The following is a 15131-nucleotide window of genomic DNA, read 5'->3' on the forward strand; positions in this document are numbered from 1 at the left end:
AACATATGAGATTTTAATTGGGACCAAAACTGCTGATATTGAAAGTCAATATTTTTTTTCATCACAAACTTTAGCCGATTGGCGAAATTATATTAATGAAGAAATATTAAATTACATTGAATTAAAATCCGAACAAATAGGGGGGGTTGGGAAAGTTATTGAAGTTGATGAATCTAAGTTTGGGAAAAGAAAATATAATCGGGGACATGCAGTTGAGGGACAATGGGTTTTTGGGGGGGTTGAACGGGGTTCGGGGAAAACTTTTTTGGTTGCTGTTGGGGATAGGGGTAGGGAAACTCTATTTTTGGCAATTAAGCAGTGGATACTACCAGGCACGACGGTGCACTCCGATTGTTGGAGGGCATATGATACATTGGGGGAGGAGGGGTATGAGCATTTAACAGTCAACCATAAACTTAATTTTGTAGATCCAGAAACTAAATGTCACACTAACACAATTGAATCCACATGGAGACACGTTAAAAGTACTCTACCAACATATAATAGATTAGGGGATTTTAAATTTTATTTAGCTTATTATTTATACAAAAAAAATTGTGAATACAAAAATGAGGATATGTTTGTAAAGTTTTTGGAAATAATTCGCGAAATTAATTGGGTGGAGTACAAAATACAAGTAAAATAAGGTTGTTTTTTTGGAATTTTTTTTGTCAAAACAAACATAATTTAAATATTTTTGTTAAGTAATGATAATAAAAAATGGGATAATTTCCCTAAGAGCGGAACATATGTGCACTGCCTCACGTGAGGAAGTAAAAGAAAAGTAAAAAAGGTAAGTGAACATATTTTGAATTATTGTGTTTTTAGTGTGTTTCTGGTAGTTTGTATTTTGGTCTGGTTGGCATTTTTGTAGCACAAAAATGGTGTTAATTTCACATAAAAACTGTGACTTTATTGTATACTGAACGGATGAGATCTGTGACTTATATCCGACTGTGATGTATATTAAAAGTCGGAGGGATAACGGACCGAGCGGCAGCGAGGTCCTGGCTCGTATGCCGGAGAAACAACGGAAAAAAATTAATGCATTAATTTCATTAAATAATTAATGACATAATTTGAATTTTTCCTGTTGGCGCTAAAAAAGCATCGCTAAGAACGATGTATGACATATGACGTCATACATAGTTTTCTTGGCGACGCTTTTTTTGGCGCCAACAGGAAAAAGTCGCCAAGAGGGGGGTATATCAGATTTGTTCCGAAACCGATAAATCTTTAACACGTAAACAAGCTCTTTCAAGATTTGCATGCTGACGTCAATATGCAAGTTCAACGGCAACTTATATCCACAGTAATGAGATTCTGAGATGAAGTCGTATTATGAAAGTTTTAGATGCCGTAGAATACGGGAGAAATACCCTTGCATTGGATACCATAGAAAAATTTGCAAATGAAGGTGGCAGAATTCCAGGTGAGTCATTTTTTTACGGTGTACTTTACGTGAACTGAGCTTTAAAATACAGTAGACTCTCGTTTTACGCGGGTTTATTTTACGCGCTTTCGACTATACGCTGTTTAAGATTTGACTACCTTTTTTAATTTTACGCGGATGAGTTTCGGTTTTACGCGGATGCGGCAATGCAAACAGATCAAGTTTCCCCCTCTTTCAAAATCCAAACTCCTAAAGATTGCAGATTGCGTGTAATCAACTGCATTTTGCCGTGCTTACAATCGAACTTGGACCACTGGAGAAATTTTATGCAACTGATTCCAGAGCTCTTTCCAGAAGTAAAGTTATTAAACTCACACAGCTCAGAACTCACTGGAAAAAGATCTTTTAGGGGTGACTACCAACGTTATCAACGAGGATACCGACGTTGGTGACGTACAAACAAAAACGTTCACATTGAAAATGTTGAGCCATTCCTAGACAAAAGAAATGATCTTTCAGATTTTTTAGTGAAGGAAGATTCTATCATGAAAATAACGCAAGTGATCATGGATGCGTTAATGCTCCTGCAAAGAATTTCAGAAAAAAATTCTTAATGACTGCAAAAAGACTATCACAGACAGCTCATCTTTGTAAAAGAACACGAAATTAATTTATGTTTTCTTTATTCATGTTGTGCATAAAAGTCGATATTCGTACACATTAAACTTATTATACAATTAGTCATCGCTAGAATGAAGTATTTTGTTATCTGCGGAACCAAACCCCAATTTTAACACTACTATTAGGTCTCAATGTACGCGGTTTTGATTTACGCAACATTTCCGTGGAACGTAACCCCCGCGTAAAACGAGGGTCTTCTGTATTTCATTGGGATTTTTTATGTTTGAAACTCTCTAGCACGCAAAACTGCAAATGAAGGTTGAACTGTTAAATACCACGAACTAGCATTTAACAGTTCTTATCATTACGTGTTAATATATTATTAAGTATGTCGCTTGATAGTTTGAGTTATGACTTACCTACAGTACATTAACAAGAGGATTAAATAATATGTAAAAGATCATATATGCTTTATTAAGGTTTCAACGATTTGACTCGCATGTACAGCGAATTTCGAAAAAACTACAATTTGCACTGTTCTAAAGTTAGAATTTATGAATGTAACATAAAACAATTATTTTGCTCTATTTCTGTGAGTGTGTTTGGGGGGGGGGAGCACTGAGGTATGGTCCGTTCTGTAATAGGACTATCCTATTTATGCTAAATTTAAGTGTTTAAAATTGGTTAGAAGATTTCATTTTTAAGTTGAATTATCAGCTTAAAAGTTACCAAACATTTTTGGAAGAATGGAAGATATGATGTTTATCACAGATAGTAGTTACTAAATTTTGCAGTTTAAATTATTTACAAAAAATAAACAACTCAGTGCTCTAGTGCATAATTCACATGACGATTTATAAGCTCAGCCATTACGTGTACAATTTTTCATTATGACTTTCGTTACATTTTAATGAAACTTGTTCTGTAGAAAACAAATTTAGAGCTTGAAAAATGAATTTAATTTTATGTAGCTGTGTTTACTCTGCATGTTTATTATAGTAACGGCATTTTTGCTTTATTTATCAGTCATTGTTTACCAAATCGAGAATTGTGTGATCTGTTCTTTTTAAGTTTCCCATATGTTTTTTATATTTAACCCTTTGAGAGTTTGCGATACTAAATAGGTGCGTTTTATACAAAAAAAAAAAAAAAAAAACTAACTAATAGTAAGATAAATGAAATATATATCAAGATTTGTAAAATTAATTCAGTAAATTGTGTGTGAGTTGACAGGTGAGATACCTGTATGTCTATACGATTCATTAGATGTGCCAATCGAAAACTACAATTTTCCAAAAATTGATTGCTTATCATGTAATTAAAGAATACATGAATAGTAAATGAAATATTACCAACATTCAATTACCTACGTCTTTTAACTTATTCGTTTGTTTCTTCTTTCTCTTGTTAAATTCTTATAATAATTTTATTTTATAGCGATCCACAGCATTGATATGTTGACTGGGGAAAATAATGCCTTTCAATTAAGGTAATTTCATGTGAAACGGAATGACATTAAAAAAAGCAAACAAAACTGGAGCTTAATTAAAATTATGTGTGCACATTTTAATTAACGAAACAGATTCTTTCTTTTTATCTCAGCGGTGAAAGGGAAATTTGCATTTGTTCAAGAGGCTTCATTTTAAACTTTATAGCACGAGCACAGCCGTGTGGGTACAGCTAATTTATATCTATACAGTCGACGCTCATTATAACGACCACACATTATAAAGACCGTCCCATTATAACGACCAGTGGTAGAAGTCCCAACTTTGTCTCTATAAACTCTATGTTAATTTGCTTTCGTTATAACGACCGTTCTGTATCGTCTAATCCAATACAGCGACCGAATCAGCGGACGCTATTTCTTGTGTTCTTTCCAATAAAACAAATTTGTAGCTTAAAATGACATTGATTATTGTTTACAGACATCTGCCTGAAGTTTTCAATGTCAAATCCAACTTTAAGAGGGGTGGGAGGGAGATTACCATTCACCACCGCTAGCACAGAAAAAATAATGGGAGGAAAAATCGAGAAAATTCCAGATTCCTCAGAAAAGGTGTTTGAATCTAGTATTTTTAAAGATTTGATGTTCTCGAGGGACTTTTAAATGTTTCTTTGGAAAGCAAGAGAAACACAATTTATCACCTATATCTGAAACAGAATAATGTTTTGCAAAAATCACGTCTGCTAAAAAGGCAGACCTCTGTTTCTGGTTTTATCTTCAGAAATTGTTGTGGTAGTAGTAGTAGTAGCAGATCTGAAAGTGTGTAACATTTTCCTCCCTATATTTTCTACTTTAAAACTTGTTTAATATTCTGTCATAATATTTTGCACACTACTTTTCTAAAAATTCCGATGATAAAAAACATTTGGGCATTTACTTGGGCATGCATGATGACGGTGTACATTTTTTAAATGTATACCTCTTATAACGACCACTCGTTATAAAGACCTTTTTCTCTGGGACGGAGATGGTCGTTATATCGAGCGTCGACTGTAATACTTTAAACAGTAGAGTCGTTACAGGGAGGGGGGTTCCACCAGTCTGGGGTGGGGCATCCAACGTGGAATTGCAAGCTTTGGAAAAATATCAAGCTAAAAGGCATTTTTGAAACAACAAATTTGAAAATTCCCTCCCCTCCCCCGACACCCTCCCTACTAACCTACATCATGCAGTGAATATTATACTCAGGATTAGGGTCACATTGTTGAAACTTACACTTAGCAGATTCTTCTCCTTTATCCAGGGGTAGGAGTTGTCCTAAAAGTGCTAAAACTCCTAAAATTTTCATTTTTTAATTCCCTACTTGCTGTGAAAAATAAAATTCAACCTAAAAATGGAACTTTTGGAAAATGATGATATGCCTATATTTTAGGAAAAAAACAGAAATAGAAGATGCAAGATCAGCACATGGTGCCGTGCAGAAAAGGGTGAATTTAAGCATTTTTTTCTGTTTGTACATTATCTTTCAAAGATTGATAATCAAGGATTTTCACAGGTATTGTCTCATGCTAATACGGCGATACATTGGTTATTTGTTTTTGCCAAACCTTTATAAAATAGATTGATGAAGCAATCCAAAGCGTTTGTCCCAAATTCACTCCAAGATAAAAATTTGAAACCAGAGGTTTTCTTAGCTTTAGTTGGCGTAAAAAACAATTATTTATCCTTAATTTACAGGGATATTTTTAATGTTTTTGATATAGCAAAAAGTTTTAAATTATCTGATAAAAGTAAAGTACAGAAAATTTTTTGGACTTGCACCCTACTTTAAATCCTTCCATATTAAGGATATTTCTTCATCATTCTTTGTAATTCACTTTGATAAAACAACAACAAAGCAAGTAAAGAAGCAATAGGACATACATTTATCTTACTGGTATATATTTTTACTTCATAATGTGTCACTGTGTTGAAGAATAATAGACTGAATGCATTCTATTGTAGTTTTCAAGATTGAATTTGAAACGTTTTATCATCCACTACAAAAGTCAAGCTTTAACATTACATTTAAGTTTAAATAAAACTTGATGTCTGTTGCCCTAAAAATGTCCTAAAATTTTAACGAAGTTGTGTCTTAAGATTTTTGAAATCCCTACTCCGACTCTTGCCTTCAACCAAAAAGCGGACTCCCATTAATTTTTACCCGACTGCGCGTGCACGATGCAAAGGAGGATAATGTGTTTATTAGCCTATGTACGTATGTTTGTTCCTATGTGGCGTTGTACGGGGCTAAACGCCTTGGCCGATTTTGATAAATCTTACGTCAATCGATTTCTCTTAACCTTTTGAATGTCACTAAACACATGACAGTTATCAAAATTCAAAGGTACAAACGCTTACACGCACTAGCCCGCTAGCACGCACAAAGGTACGTACGCCTACACGCGCTAGCCCGCTACCACGCACAAAGGTACGTACGCTTACACGCGCTAGCCCGCTAGCACGCACAAAGGTACGTACGCTTACACGCGCTTGCCCGCTAGTACGCACAAAGGTACGTACGCTTACACGTGCTAGCCCGCTAGCACGCACAAAGGTACGTACGTTTATACGCTCTAGCCCGCTAGCACGCACAAAGGTACGTACGCTTACACGCGCTAGCCCGTTAGCACGCAGGATGGATGCCAGGATGGGTGGGTGGATGGAAATGGATGGATGGGGGGGGGGAGATGGATGGATGGAGATGGATGGATGGATGGATGGATGGATGCAGAAATTAATTCATGCAAACATACATACGCGCACGCTCGCACGCACGCACACACACACACACCAAGAGAGTTTGTCGCAATTTATGAATAATTGTTTGTAGTCAATATTTACAACATTTGTAAAAAAATAAAAAGGATGAAAAATAAATGATTTCTAATAAAATGCTATACTTAAATTCAAGACTTAAGTAAAAGGCTTCAAATATTGTACAAAAAATGTTGCACGACACAGTTAACACTGGACTTTTACATTAAATTCCTCCACTCCGATGTTGGATATTGTAAGATAAGTTACAGAAAACAAAATAATAACTAACTTTGTATTCAACCAGCTTATCAGATTTCAACTAGTTTATTTACTTTTAAATTTGAAAAAGCTATTGAGGACGCAGTACACCTAAGAGGAGTATCATATTTTTTTGTTGAAAAAACCATCTCATTTTTAAGCTTTAAAAGCTACGTTAACAACTTTCTGTAGCCCTTTGAAAATGACGCCAAAGTAGTCGCGAAAAGTTAAGAACCGCTCATTACAGAGAATGAATTTTTATGTCAACATTTCCATTATAGGAAAATGATTACGAAGTTCTTCTTTCAAAACAAAAAGGAGCAGAAACAACATTAATCAAGTATAGGGAACGAACATTGTCAAGAATGAGCGAGAAACAAAACAAACAGATCGTAAAATTGAAGCATTTTCAGTTGACAAGCTATTGCAGCTTCGCTAGTTAGTATTGTGGTCAAAAACATTTTTTAAACTATTCGATTATGATTAGAAATCAAATAATTCAATTATTACTTCTATTACTTATGGTATATGAGTGCATAAACTCTTTAATTCCTTTAACAGTATTAGCATTTGAAAGAAAATAAAGTAGTCCAATTTCTGGCAACCTTGTATTCTTTGCAACTTAGATTTTTATAATTAAATTAGAAATTAATCAGAAATGAACTGAAACTGTCTCAAACTAAAGTTCAAAATAAGTAATTCAACCATACTGATAATAAAAATACTTAAGAGTTTATGATATAAAGACTACTCATTTCGCACAATCGAACTCCAGGTCCAGGTTTCCAGTCAGCGCCCCCCCCCCCCCCACGTCGGCAATTAATAATCCACTTTTTTTCTTCTTTCTGCCTGATTCGGGAATCTAAACGAGCGGAATGCTTTCTCTGTACTGTTTGTACAATTAACTGCGGCACAACCACCCATTTTTACTTTCTTTTACAAAAAAGAAAATATTGTATTCGCAAAAAAAATTTCACTCAAAAATCGACCTTAACTTCCATTTTGCTCTCCCTCGAATGAATGTTGAGATTTTTTTTCGACGTGCCTAGGAACGTATAGACACCCGAAATATTTATTTTGACGATCCCCGAGTTAATTACAACGAGTTTTCTCGTGACGTCCGTATGTACGTATGTATGTGCGTATGTGTGTATATATCTCGCATAACTCAAGAACGGTATGTCCTAGAAAGTTGAAATTTGGTACATATACTCCAAGTGGGGTCTAGTTGTGCACCTTCTCTTTTGGTTGCATTCGGATGTTCTAAAAGGGGTCTTTCACACCTTTTTGGGGTAAAATCATTGTTAATTTCAAAGAAAACTCAAACGGTTCTATAATTTGTCAAACACTTGGCAATATATCGCCAAGATTTTGGTCGCCAAGTTTTGTCGCCAACTTGGTGACGAATTTGGCGGGTTTTTTTAAATATGGTTTCAATTTTGCCAGATTCAAAGAGTTAACCATTGAATCACATTAAAACTGCCAATATTGCGAAAATTTAACTGTATAAAACGTTTTCTTTGCTCAGTTCGCAGCAAACTTGGGGTGAAAATATTTCAAGTGTATCTTTGCTCACTCCGATTCTTTAAAGTGGAGTAAAAGGAAATCATGTGATGCACACATCAGCTCGTTATGTCTTTAATACAGCCAATAATAACATTGTTTTACAAGCATGCTCCACGGTAATGGATCAACAGCAGACGACTTTTGATCCAAGATGGCGGATGCGTCGGCTCCTTACTATACGGACCTTAGCTAGATCCATCGCTACATCTTGTGGCACTGAAGTACACATTTTTCTTAGTTTTGATATCTCGAAATTCGCCGCCCCTAAAATCTGTTCGCCTTAGGCAGTGGCATAGGTCACCTACCCCAGGAGACGGGTTGTAAAAATTTAATTGTATATTTTAGGAATATGCATTTCAGAATTTTTATTTTTGTACCTTAATCTTTAGGATTTAACCTCTATGTATTCATGTTTAATATTTTTATTTATTAACATTGGTCGAAAATTTCAATTTGATCACAGAACCTGCTAACCTACACTTTATATATCAGTATCTAACCCAAAGTAAAATAATTAGTCGATGTATACCTATTCATATTCCTATTCAGAGTCACAACTGACTACAACTGTATTTATGTCGAGGACTGCATACTAAGTGCCTTGCCTCCATTATTTTATATACCGGTAGATGGTAGCACCATCACCGGATCGAACAGTTAATGAGAATTTAGAACTAGTTCAGGAGCTAATAGCTACCTGGTGCTAGCACCCCCAGAGGTATCGTTTCACTTGGAGGACATTGAGACCACGAGCATATTTAACGTCGCCCAGTCCCCTTTAATGACGACGGTGGGTCTTCGACCTTCGAGGTTCAAACCCAGGACCCTCCGGCCCCGAATCCGACACTCTACCGATCGGGCTACCACGGCCCTTAGTTGATATATAAATAGGGTGCATTCGGAAAAAAAGATTGGTCGCCTCGGTGCCACCGCAAGCGTTCGGAAACGCTTGCGGTCGAACCGGTGACGTCACTTAACCGCGTTCGGAAACGCTGCGGTCGTTTTTTGGCGGTCGAATTGGTAGCAACCTGTCGTACCGCAGTCTGGAAGCGGTTAGCGAGGTCACATACGTCACAAAGTCTGTGTTGTCGGGTTGTGTTTCATGTTTTGATCGTAACGTACGTGACTTTCCCCATCACGAAAGTTATGCTTTGATTGGAGCGTCGTTTGCTGCTGAACTAGAACTACCGCGGTGTAACCACGAGCGTTCGGAAACACAACTGTTCTACCACGCTTCCCAGAGAAATTCTAAGTACGTCATAACCACACCGGTCTAACCACGCGGTGTAACCGGTGGATCGTTTACGAACGCAGCCATAGAGTTTCATATAGCCTGTGAATTCTGTAATCATCATCAAATTAGTATATAGGATAAAAGTTTAAAGTTATTAGTTGAAGGTTAAGGGGGGGGGATAAGGAATGATAACTCTTTTGCACTTGCCGTGACTATTTTCTCGTTCTATTGTTTTCGTTATCAACGATGTGCTTTTACCGTCTAGTGTGGAAATTTTCCATCCGGATATAAAATATATATATAAAAATAAACTAGATGTGGAGCAAAATAACTTTGGATAGCATCTTGAATATTAGCCAAAATGTTTGTGCTTTTTGTGTTATACAATGATCGGAATAAAAATAAATCTGATGATGCAATGTCGGGTGACAGGCAACAGTTCATAAGATTTTTGCACGTTTTGTCTTGAGCAGAATGTTCCTGCTGAATCATGTTTCAAAATCAGTTTTTCTGTTGACAATTGCTGATACATATTCTCCCGGCAATGCGCTATCTGATTTCTCTACTGCACTTAAAAATGGCAAAAAGTTGGAAAGTTTGGTGAATGTCCACAATGCCATCCCCAGAAATTTTGACGCTTGATAATTTTCAATTTGGAATTCGAAATTTGCACATCAGTTGGCAAAAATATGTTGATAACGAGGGTACTTACATCGTAGATTAAAGGTTAAAAAAAAATAAAAATTTGTTTCTTTGAAAAATACGACATTACACATTTCGATACCCCTAATATTGCGAACCCAGCCGTAGGTGGGGTTTGGTCTTTGGGGTACCAGGCTCGTCCCCATGCTGGTCCCAAGCCCGGGTAAATGGGGAGGGTTTTGCGATGGTGTAGCATCCACGCATGTAAAACCACCACTCTTTACTTACGCTTGATCAGATCTGTATCTGCCCAGTGGCTATCGAGTGGAACAGTGAGTAGACAATGGGCGCCACCGGAGTCAGGTCTGTACCTGGGTCCACGGTGTCTAGAGTCGTAAGTGGTTGGATTTCGTTCCCGTAAGGGTTCCCGAAAGGTCAGTACTCTGGAAGCCCTAGATGGCATAGCAGAGCGGGGTTCCCTTTTGTGTACCCCTAATGTAACGCTTAAATTTTCTATTTGCGACGAAAAGCAAGATGAAGAACATCCCATGTAGTACACAAACCTTTAAAAAGTTTCATGGATTTTTTAAAATGGTTGTTACAATGGTAACAATCTCTTAACAACATTTATGGAACGAAGTGTGCTACCTAGGAAGTCATTTAAATACCCTGAGAATGGTATCCTTTGTTTAGAAAACCCATTTTCTTCCCTTTCTTTCCACTTTTCTCGCGTCACTTCCGGGTCCCCCGAACCTACCATTTTTTGTAGTTTAACTAGTTGGATGGGATCCTGAAGGCAGCTCTCTGCACAGCAACCCCTGGTCCAGCACCCTCAGAGGTATCGTTTACTTAGAGGAGTTGTGATCACGAGCATATTTAACGTCCCCCAGTCACGATTAATGAAGACGGTGGATCTTCGAACGGCTAGGATTGAACCCGGGACCTTCTGGTCACAAGTCCGATGCATTACCGATCAGGCCACTACACTGTTAAAAATTTTCCGGAAAATTTACGGTAATTGTTATTGGCATCCATGTTGCCGTAACTATTACCGTAAAAATCAAATGTTACTGTAAAATTTTACGGTTTCCTCGGTAGGTCACAGCAACCAATTGGAGCTGGGATCGCTTATTTCTCCGGCATAAATTACCGTAAAAATCAGCGATGCTGTAAGTCCACCATTTTACAGTAACAATTACCAGAAAATCTTCCTGAATTTTTAAGTGTACGATCCCCTTTCTTTCTACTAGGGCTGCGTTTACGTTTAGCACACCTAGTGCGATTCTACGATTCCGAGTCACAACTGACTACAACTGTATTTATGTCGAGGACTGCATACTAAGTGCCTTGTCTCCATTATTTTTTATACCGAGAGATGGCAGCACCATCACCGGATCGAACAGTTAATGAGGATTTAGAATTAGACCAGGAGCTAATAGCTACCTGCTGCTAGCACCCCCAGAGGTATCGTTTCACTTGGAGGACATTGAGACCACGAGCATATTTAACGTCGCCCAGTCCCCTTTAATGACGACGGTGGATCTTCGACCATCGAGGATCGAACTCAGGACCCTCCAGCCCCGAATCCGACACTGTGCCGATCAGGCTACCACGGCCCCACACCTAGTGCGATCCCTCGATAAAGCATCCATTCATGATGCCATTACCACAAGAATTTTAACTCCCAGTTTCCTACACTTGGACTTTATTTGATTTTCCCAAGAGAAATTAAGCAAAACGAGTGCTCGAGGGAGCTTTTCCGAAGGCAGCTTTTGCTATCGCAAGTGTCCGCTGATCGCTGTCGATTTTCTGTATCTTGAAAATCCACCGACTAGAGCCAGGTTTGAACCTGAGCCTTTGGGTGTAATAGGTCATCATCTAACCGCTACACCACTCTGTCGTCTGTTAAGGACGCATGGAAACCTCTGCACGCTACAGTCAGAACAGTATCTTGGCGCCAAAATCACTTTTCAACTCGAGTTTTAGCAAGCTCAAAAATTTACTATCTTCTTAAGAGTAAATTAAGAAACGTATTTCTGCGAGGGCCATGGTAGCCGGATCGGTAGAGTGTCGGATTCGGGGCCGGAGGGTCCTGAGTTCGAACCTCGATGGTCGAAGATCCACCGTCGTCATTAAAGGGGACAGGGCGACGTTAAATATGCTCGTGGTCTCAATGTCCTCCAAGTGAAACGATACCTCTGGGGGTGCTAGCACCAGGTAGCTATTAGCTCCTGGACTAGTTCTAAATTCTCATTAACTGTTCGATCCGGTGATGGTGCTGCCATCTATCGGTATAAAAAAATAATGGAGGCAAGGCACTTAGTATGCAGTCCTCGACCATAAATACAGTTGTAGTCAGTTGTGACTCGGAATCGGATCGGTATTTCTGCGCAAAAATCACTTTTCAACTCGAGTTTTACCAACTCAAAAATTTACTATCTTCTTAGGAGTTGATCAAAAACTCAAAAGAACGGTTTTGTGTAGTTATTGACGCTGGATTTTTGAAGTCATACAAAAAACACAAGATAGTCAAACAACATGTTTATGTATACATCAGCTTGTAACTCCCGATTTGTTTCCTGACAGAATTTGCTCTTGCGTCTGTTTGTTGAAGGTCTGCTCAGTTTGTATGGGCAATTCGGCGTAGTAGCTTGTTTCTGGAAATGACCATGGTTGTTTTTCGGCAGAAGAGAAAAACAGGAAAACCAGCCCCGTTGACAGGAAGATGCCGATGGTGATGTAGAAGACGATGTGCCACTGGTGAAGCGTTTGCTGAAAAATAAGTAAAGGTGCAATTTTCCGTTACAATGGTACTACAATAGTTCTAAATGAAGTATAAGATGTATGATGACAATTAAAAACACTATTTCAGCATGCATATACGAAACGTATGTACCCATTAAGCTTATGGCTCATAGTTTTGTGCAGTTTTTTCTCCTGTTTTAGCAATTGATAACTTTTATGTCTTGATTGCAAAAATACTATGATTGTAAACTTTAAAAAACTTCAACGGAAAACGGAGGTGTTGTACGCATCTGTTCTCTCAAATTGCACCCTATTCGACATTGTAGTTCGAGAACTTCGCCCCTACTTGCCACCTTAAGCAACTGAAGTTAGCGAAAGAATTTCAATTGACATTTTTCAAACGTAAATTACATTCCTTCAAAAGAGGAGATGAAAAAGTCATCACATCAAAAAACGTGTCTTATTTAATCCACTTTTGCTCGAATCAGGCGTTATTGGTAAGCGTCGACGCAATCCACTTTCGTTCGTAGCAGAGCAAGAACTGACTGGCAACATTTCAGCGATGGCCGCAACGTTCTCGTCGTCGAGAAGGGAAAAAAGTCTGCCCATAATCGACGTTTTAGGTTAAGTTGTACAAAGGTGCAACCTGGCTAAACATGATCCTCATAAAATTTCGAACATGACGTCAGTAAATGACATTTATGACATTTCAAGCAACGATGTTACCACACACAAAACGGGAAGAAAACATTTTTTTCAACTTACAGATTCATCTGTCAAGACACCTACTACTAAAGGCGCTAAAAATCCGGTCAAGTTTGATAAAGTATTCGCTATTCCCATCAAAGTTCCTAGAAAAAAAAAGAAAGAAAGAAAAACAATAAATAAAATCCTCATATAAGTAATAGCCGATGATCGAGTAACCCGCGTGCTTTTACAATGAAACTCGCGCCACAGTATGATAATTTGATAATATTCATTGTTTATGTTTTACATGCAAGGAAAGGCTTTACTGTGACAAGGCTGAACTCGATCTGGTAACTTACAAACTGTTTTACAGGTAAGACAGTCATTTTAGGGGAATGAAGAATAAAAACAGTGGTTGAAAATTAACGCTACCCACTGGAGTTTTAGGGCTAATCCACTGGAGTTAGGGTTAAAAGTTCAAATATCAAACACCAAACAGGCAATTGCTTGGATCAAATATAGAAGAGTAGAAGCAATTTCCACCCGTCAGACCTTGAAGGGCGACTTTTTAGTAAAGAAATAAAAATGAAAAAGAAATGATAAATAAATAGATGTAATAAATAAAAATAATAATAATCATAATCGCGGGGGAATTTTTAAGTGTTTGTTTCGATCTGTTTCTACTTCGAATTCGGAAACTGGCATCAGTGCACAGTATTAGATGCTACTATTTCGCTCATTAACCGGGTGCTTGCCTTTCCATCTCACTGGTAGCCGAGCAGTATTTTGACAACATCGGCAAGGTCGAAAAACACTTTTTTTATCGCATAAACTTTGTCAAAGAAGTTGGTGACAATTGAAAAATATCCAAGAGTCTCAATTATTGAAATATTCCTCAAAATTTGATTTAAGTAAACACATAAGATAGTGTACATGTAAATATCGATTTAAACTTAGCTGTAATTTTTAGAACCATGTTTTTTTAAACTGTCATATATGCAGTGAACGTCTAAAAGTGCCACCTCTGAGTAGCGAAATCTCCAAAAACGGCTATAAACAAACTAAAAATAAATGTATATATGGTTTAAAAGAAAAAAAACCTTTTGAAAACGCTTTTTAAACTGATGACTTAAGCCATGCGATTCCTCAGCAAATTTGGCACTAAAAAAGCTGCCAGTTCGGCGAGAACTAGCCAATTTCGAGTCAAGCCCATAGACTATGACTGCCGCTAAAGATGGTGCAAAGCAGAGAAAATCACATCAAATAATAGTAGAGAACCAATTATCCGGAACGTTTGGGACCATCGCTGTCCCGGATATCTGAATTTCCCGGTTTTCTGGATCGCTAAAATGTGCTATTGGCCTATTGTTTATAAAACTTAAATTATAAAATTAATAGTAATGCATATAAAAATAAGAAGAAAACAGTTCAGAAATGCTTATTATTGAAAGTTATCCATAAGACCTGAGACCCTCGCATTCATTTTGAAAAAAAAAAAAAAAAAACACCACTTTTTCCATGTTTTAAAACGAAAGAAAATGAAGAAAAAGGCGAGAAACAAGTTTTTGAATGTAAATGTGTGATTTTTCTGCGATAGTGTATGAAAAAATTTGCTTTCAGGAACGCGTTTTTTTTTAAATTCTTTTGTAATGGTTTGGTCTTGCGATTATTGTTGTTATTGATACATATTGCTTTTGCATTAAGTTCATACTAACAGAAATTTGATCTATGAGTCTTGC

At 37.4% G+C, this 15131-nt stretch overlaps 1 protein-coding gene across 1 annotated transcript in view; it reads right to left on the bottom strand.

The window, feature by feature from the left end:
- Positions 1 to 12513: 12513 nt before the first annotated feature.
- The window catches only part of LOC129226999 (sialin-like), a 40571-nt gene continuing 37953 nt past the window's right edge, over positions 12514 to 15131 (bottom strand). Inside the window, exons 8-9 of the mRNA XM_054861627.1 lie at positions 13471 to 13556; positions 12514 to 12732 (exon numbers count right to left, since the gene is read on the bottom strand). Coding sequence (XP_054717602.1) covers positions 12514 to 12732; positions 13471 to 13556 — 305 coding nt within the window. The remainder of the gene's footprint in view (positions 12733 to 13470; positions 13557 to 15131) is intronic.

The sequence above is a fragment of the Uloborus diversus genome, chromosome 7 (genome assembly GCF_026930045.1).
Source record: "Uloborus diversus isolate 005 chromosome 7, Udiv.v.3.1, whole genome shotgun sequence".
NCBI lineage: Eukaryota > Metazoa > Arthropoda > Arachnida > Araneae > Uloboridae > Uloborus > Uloborus diversus.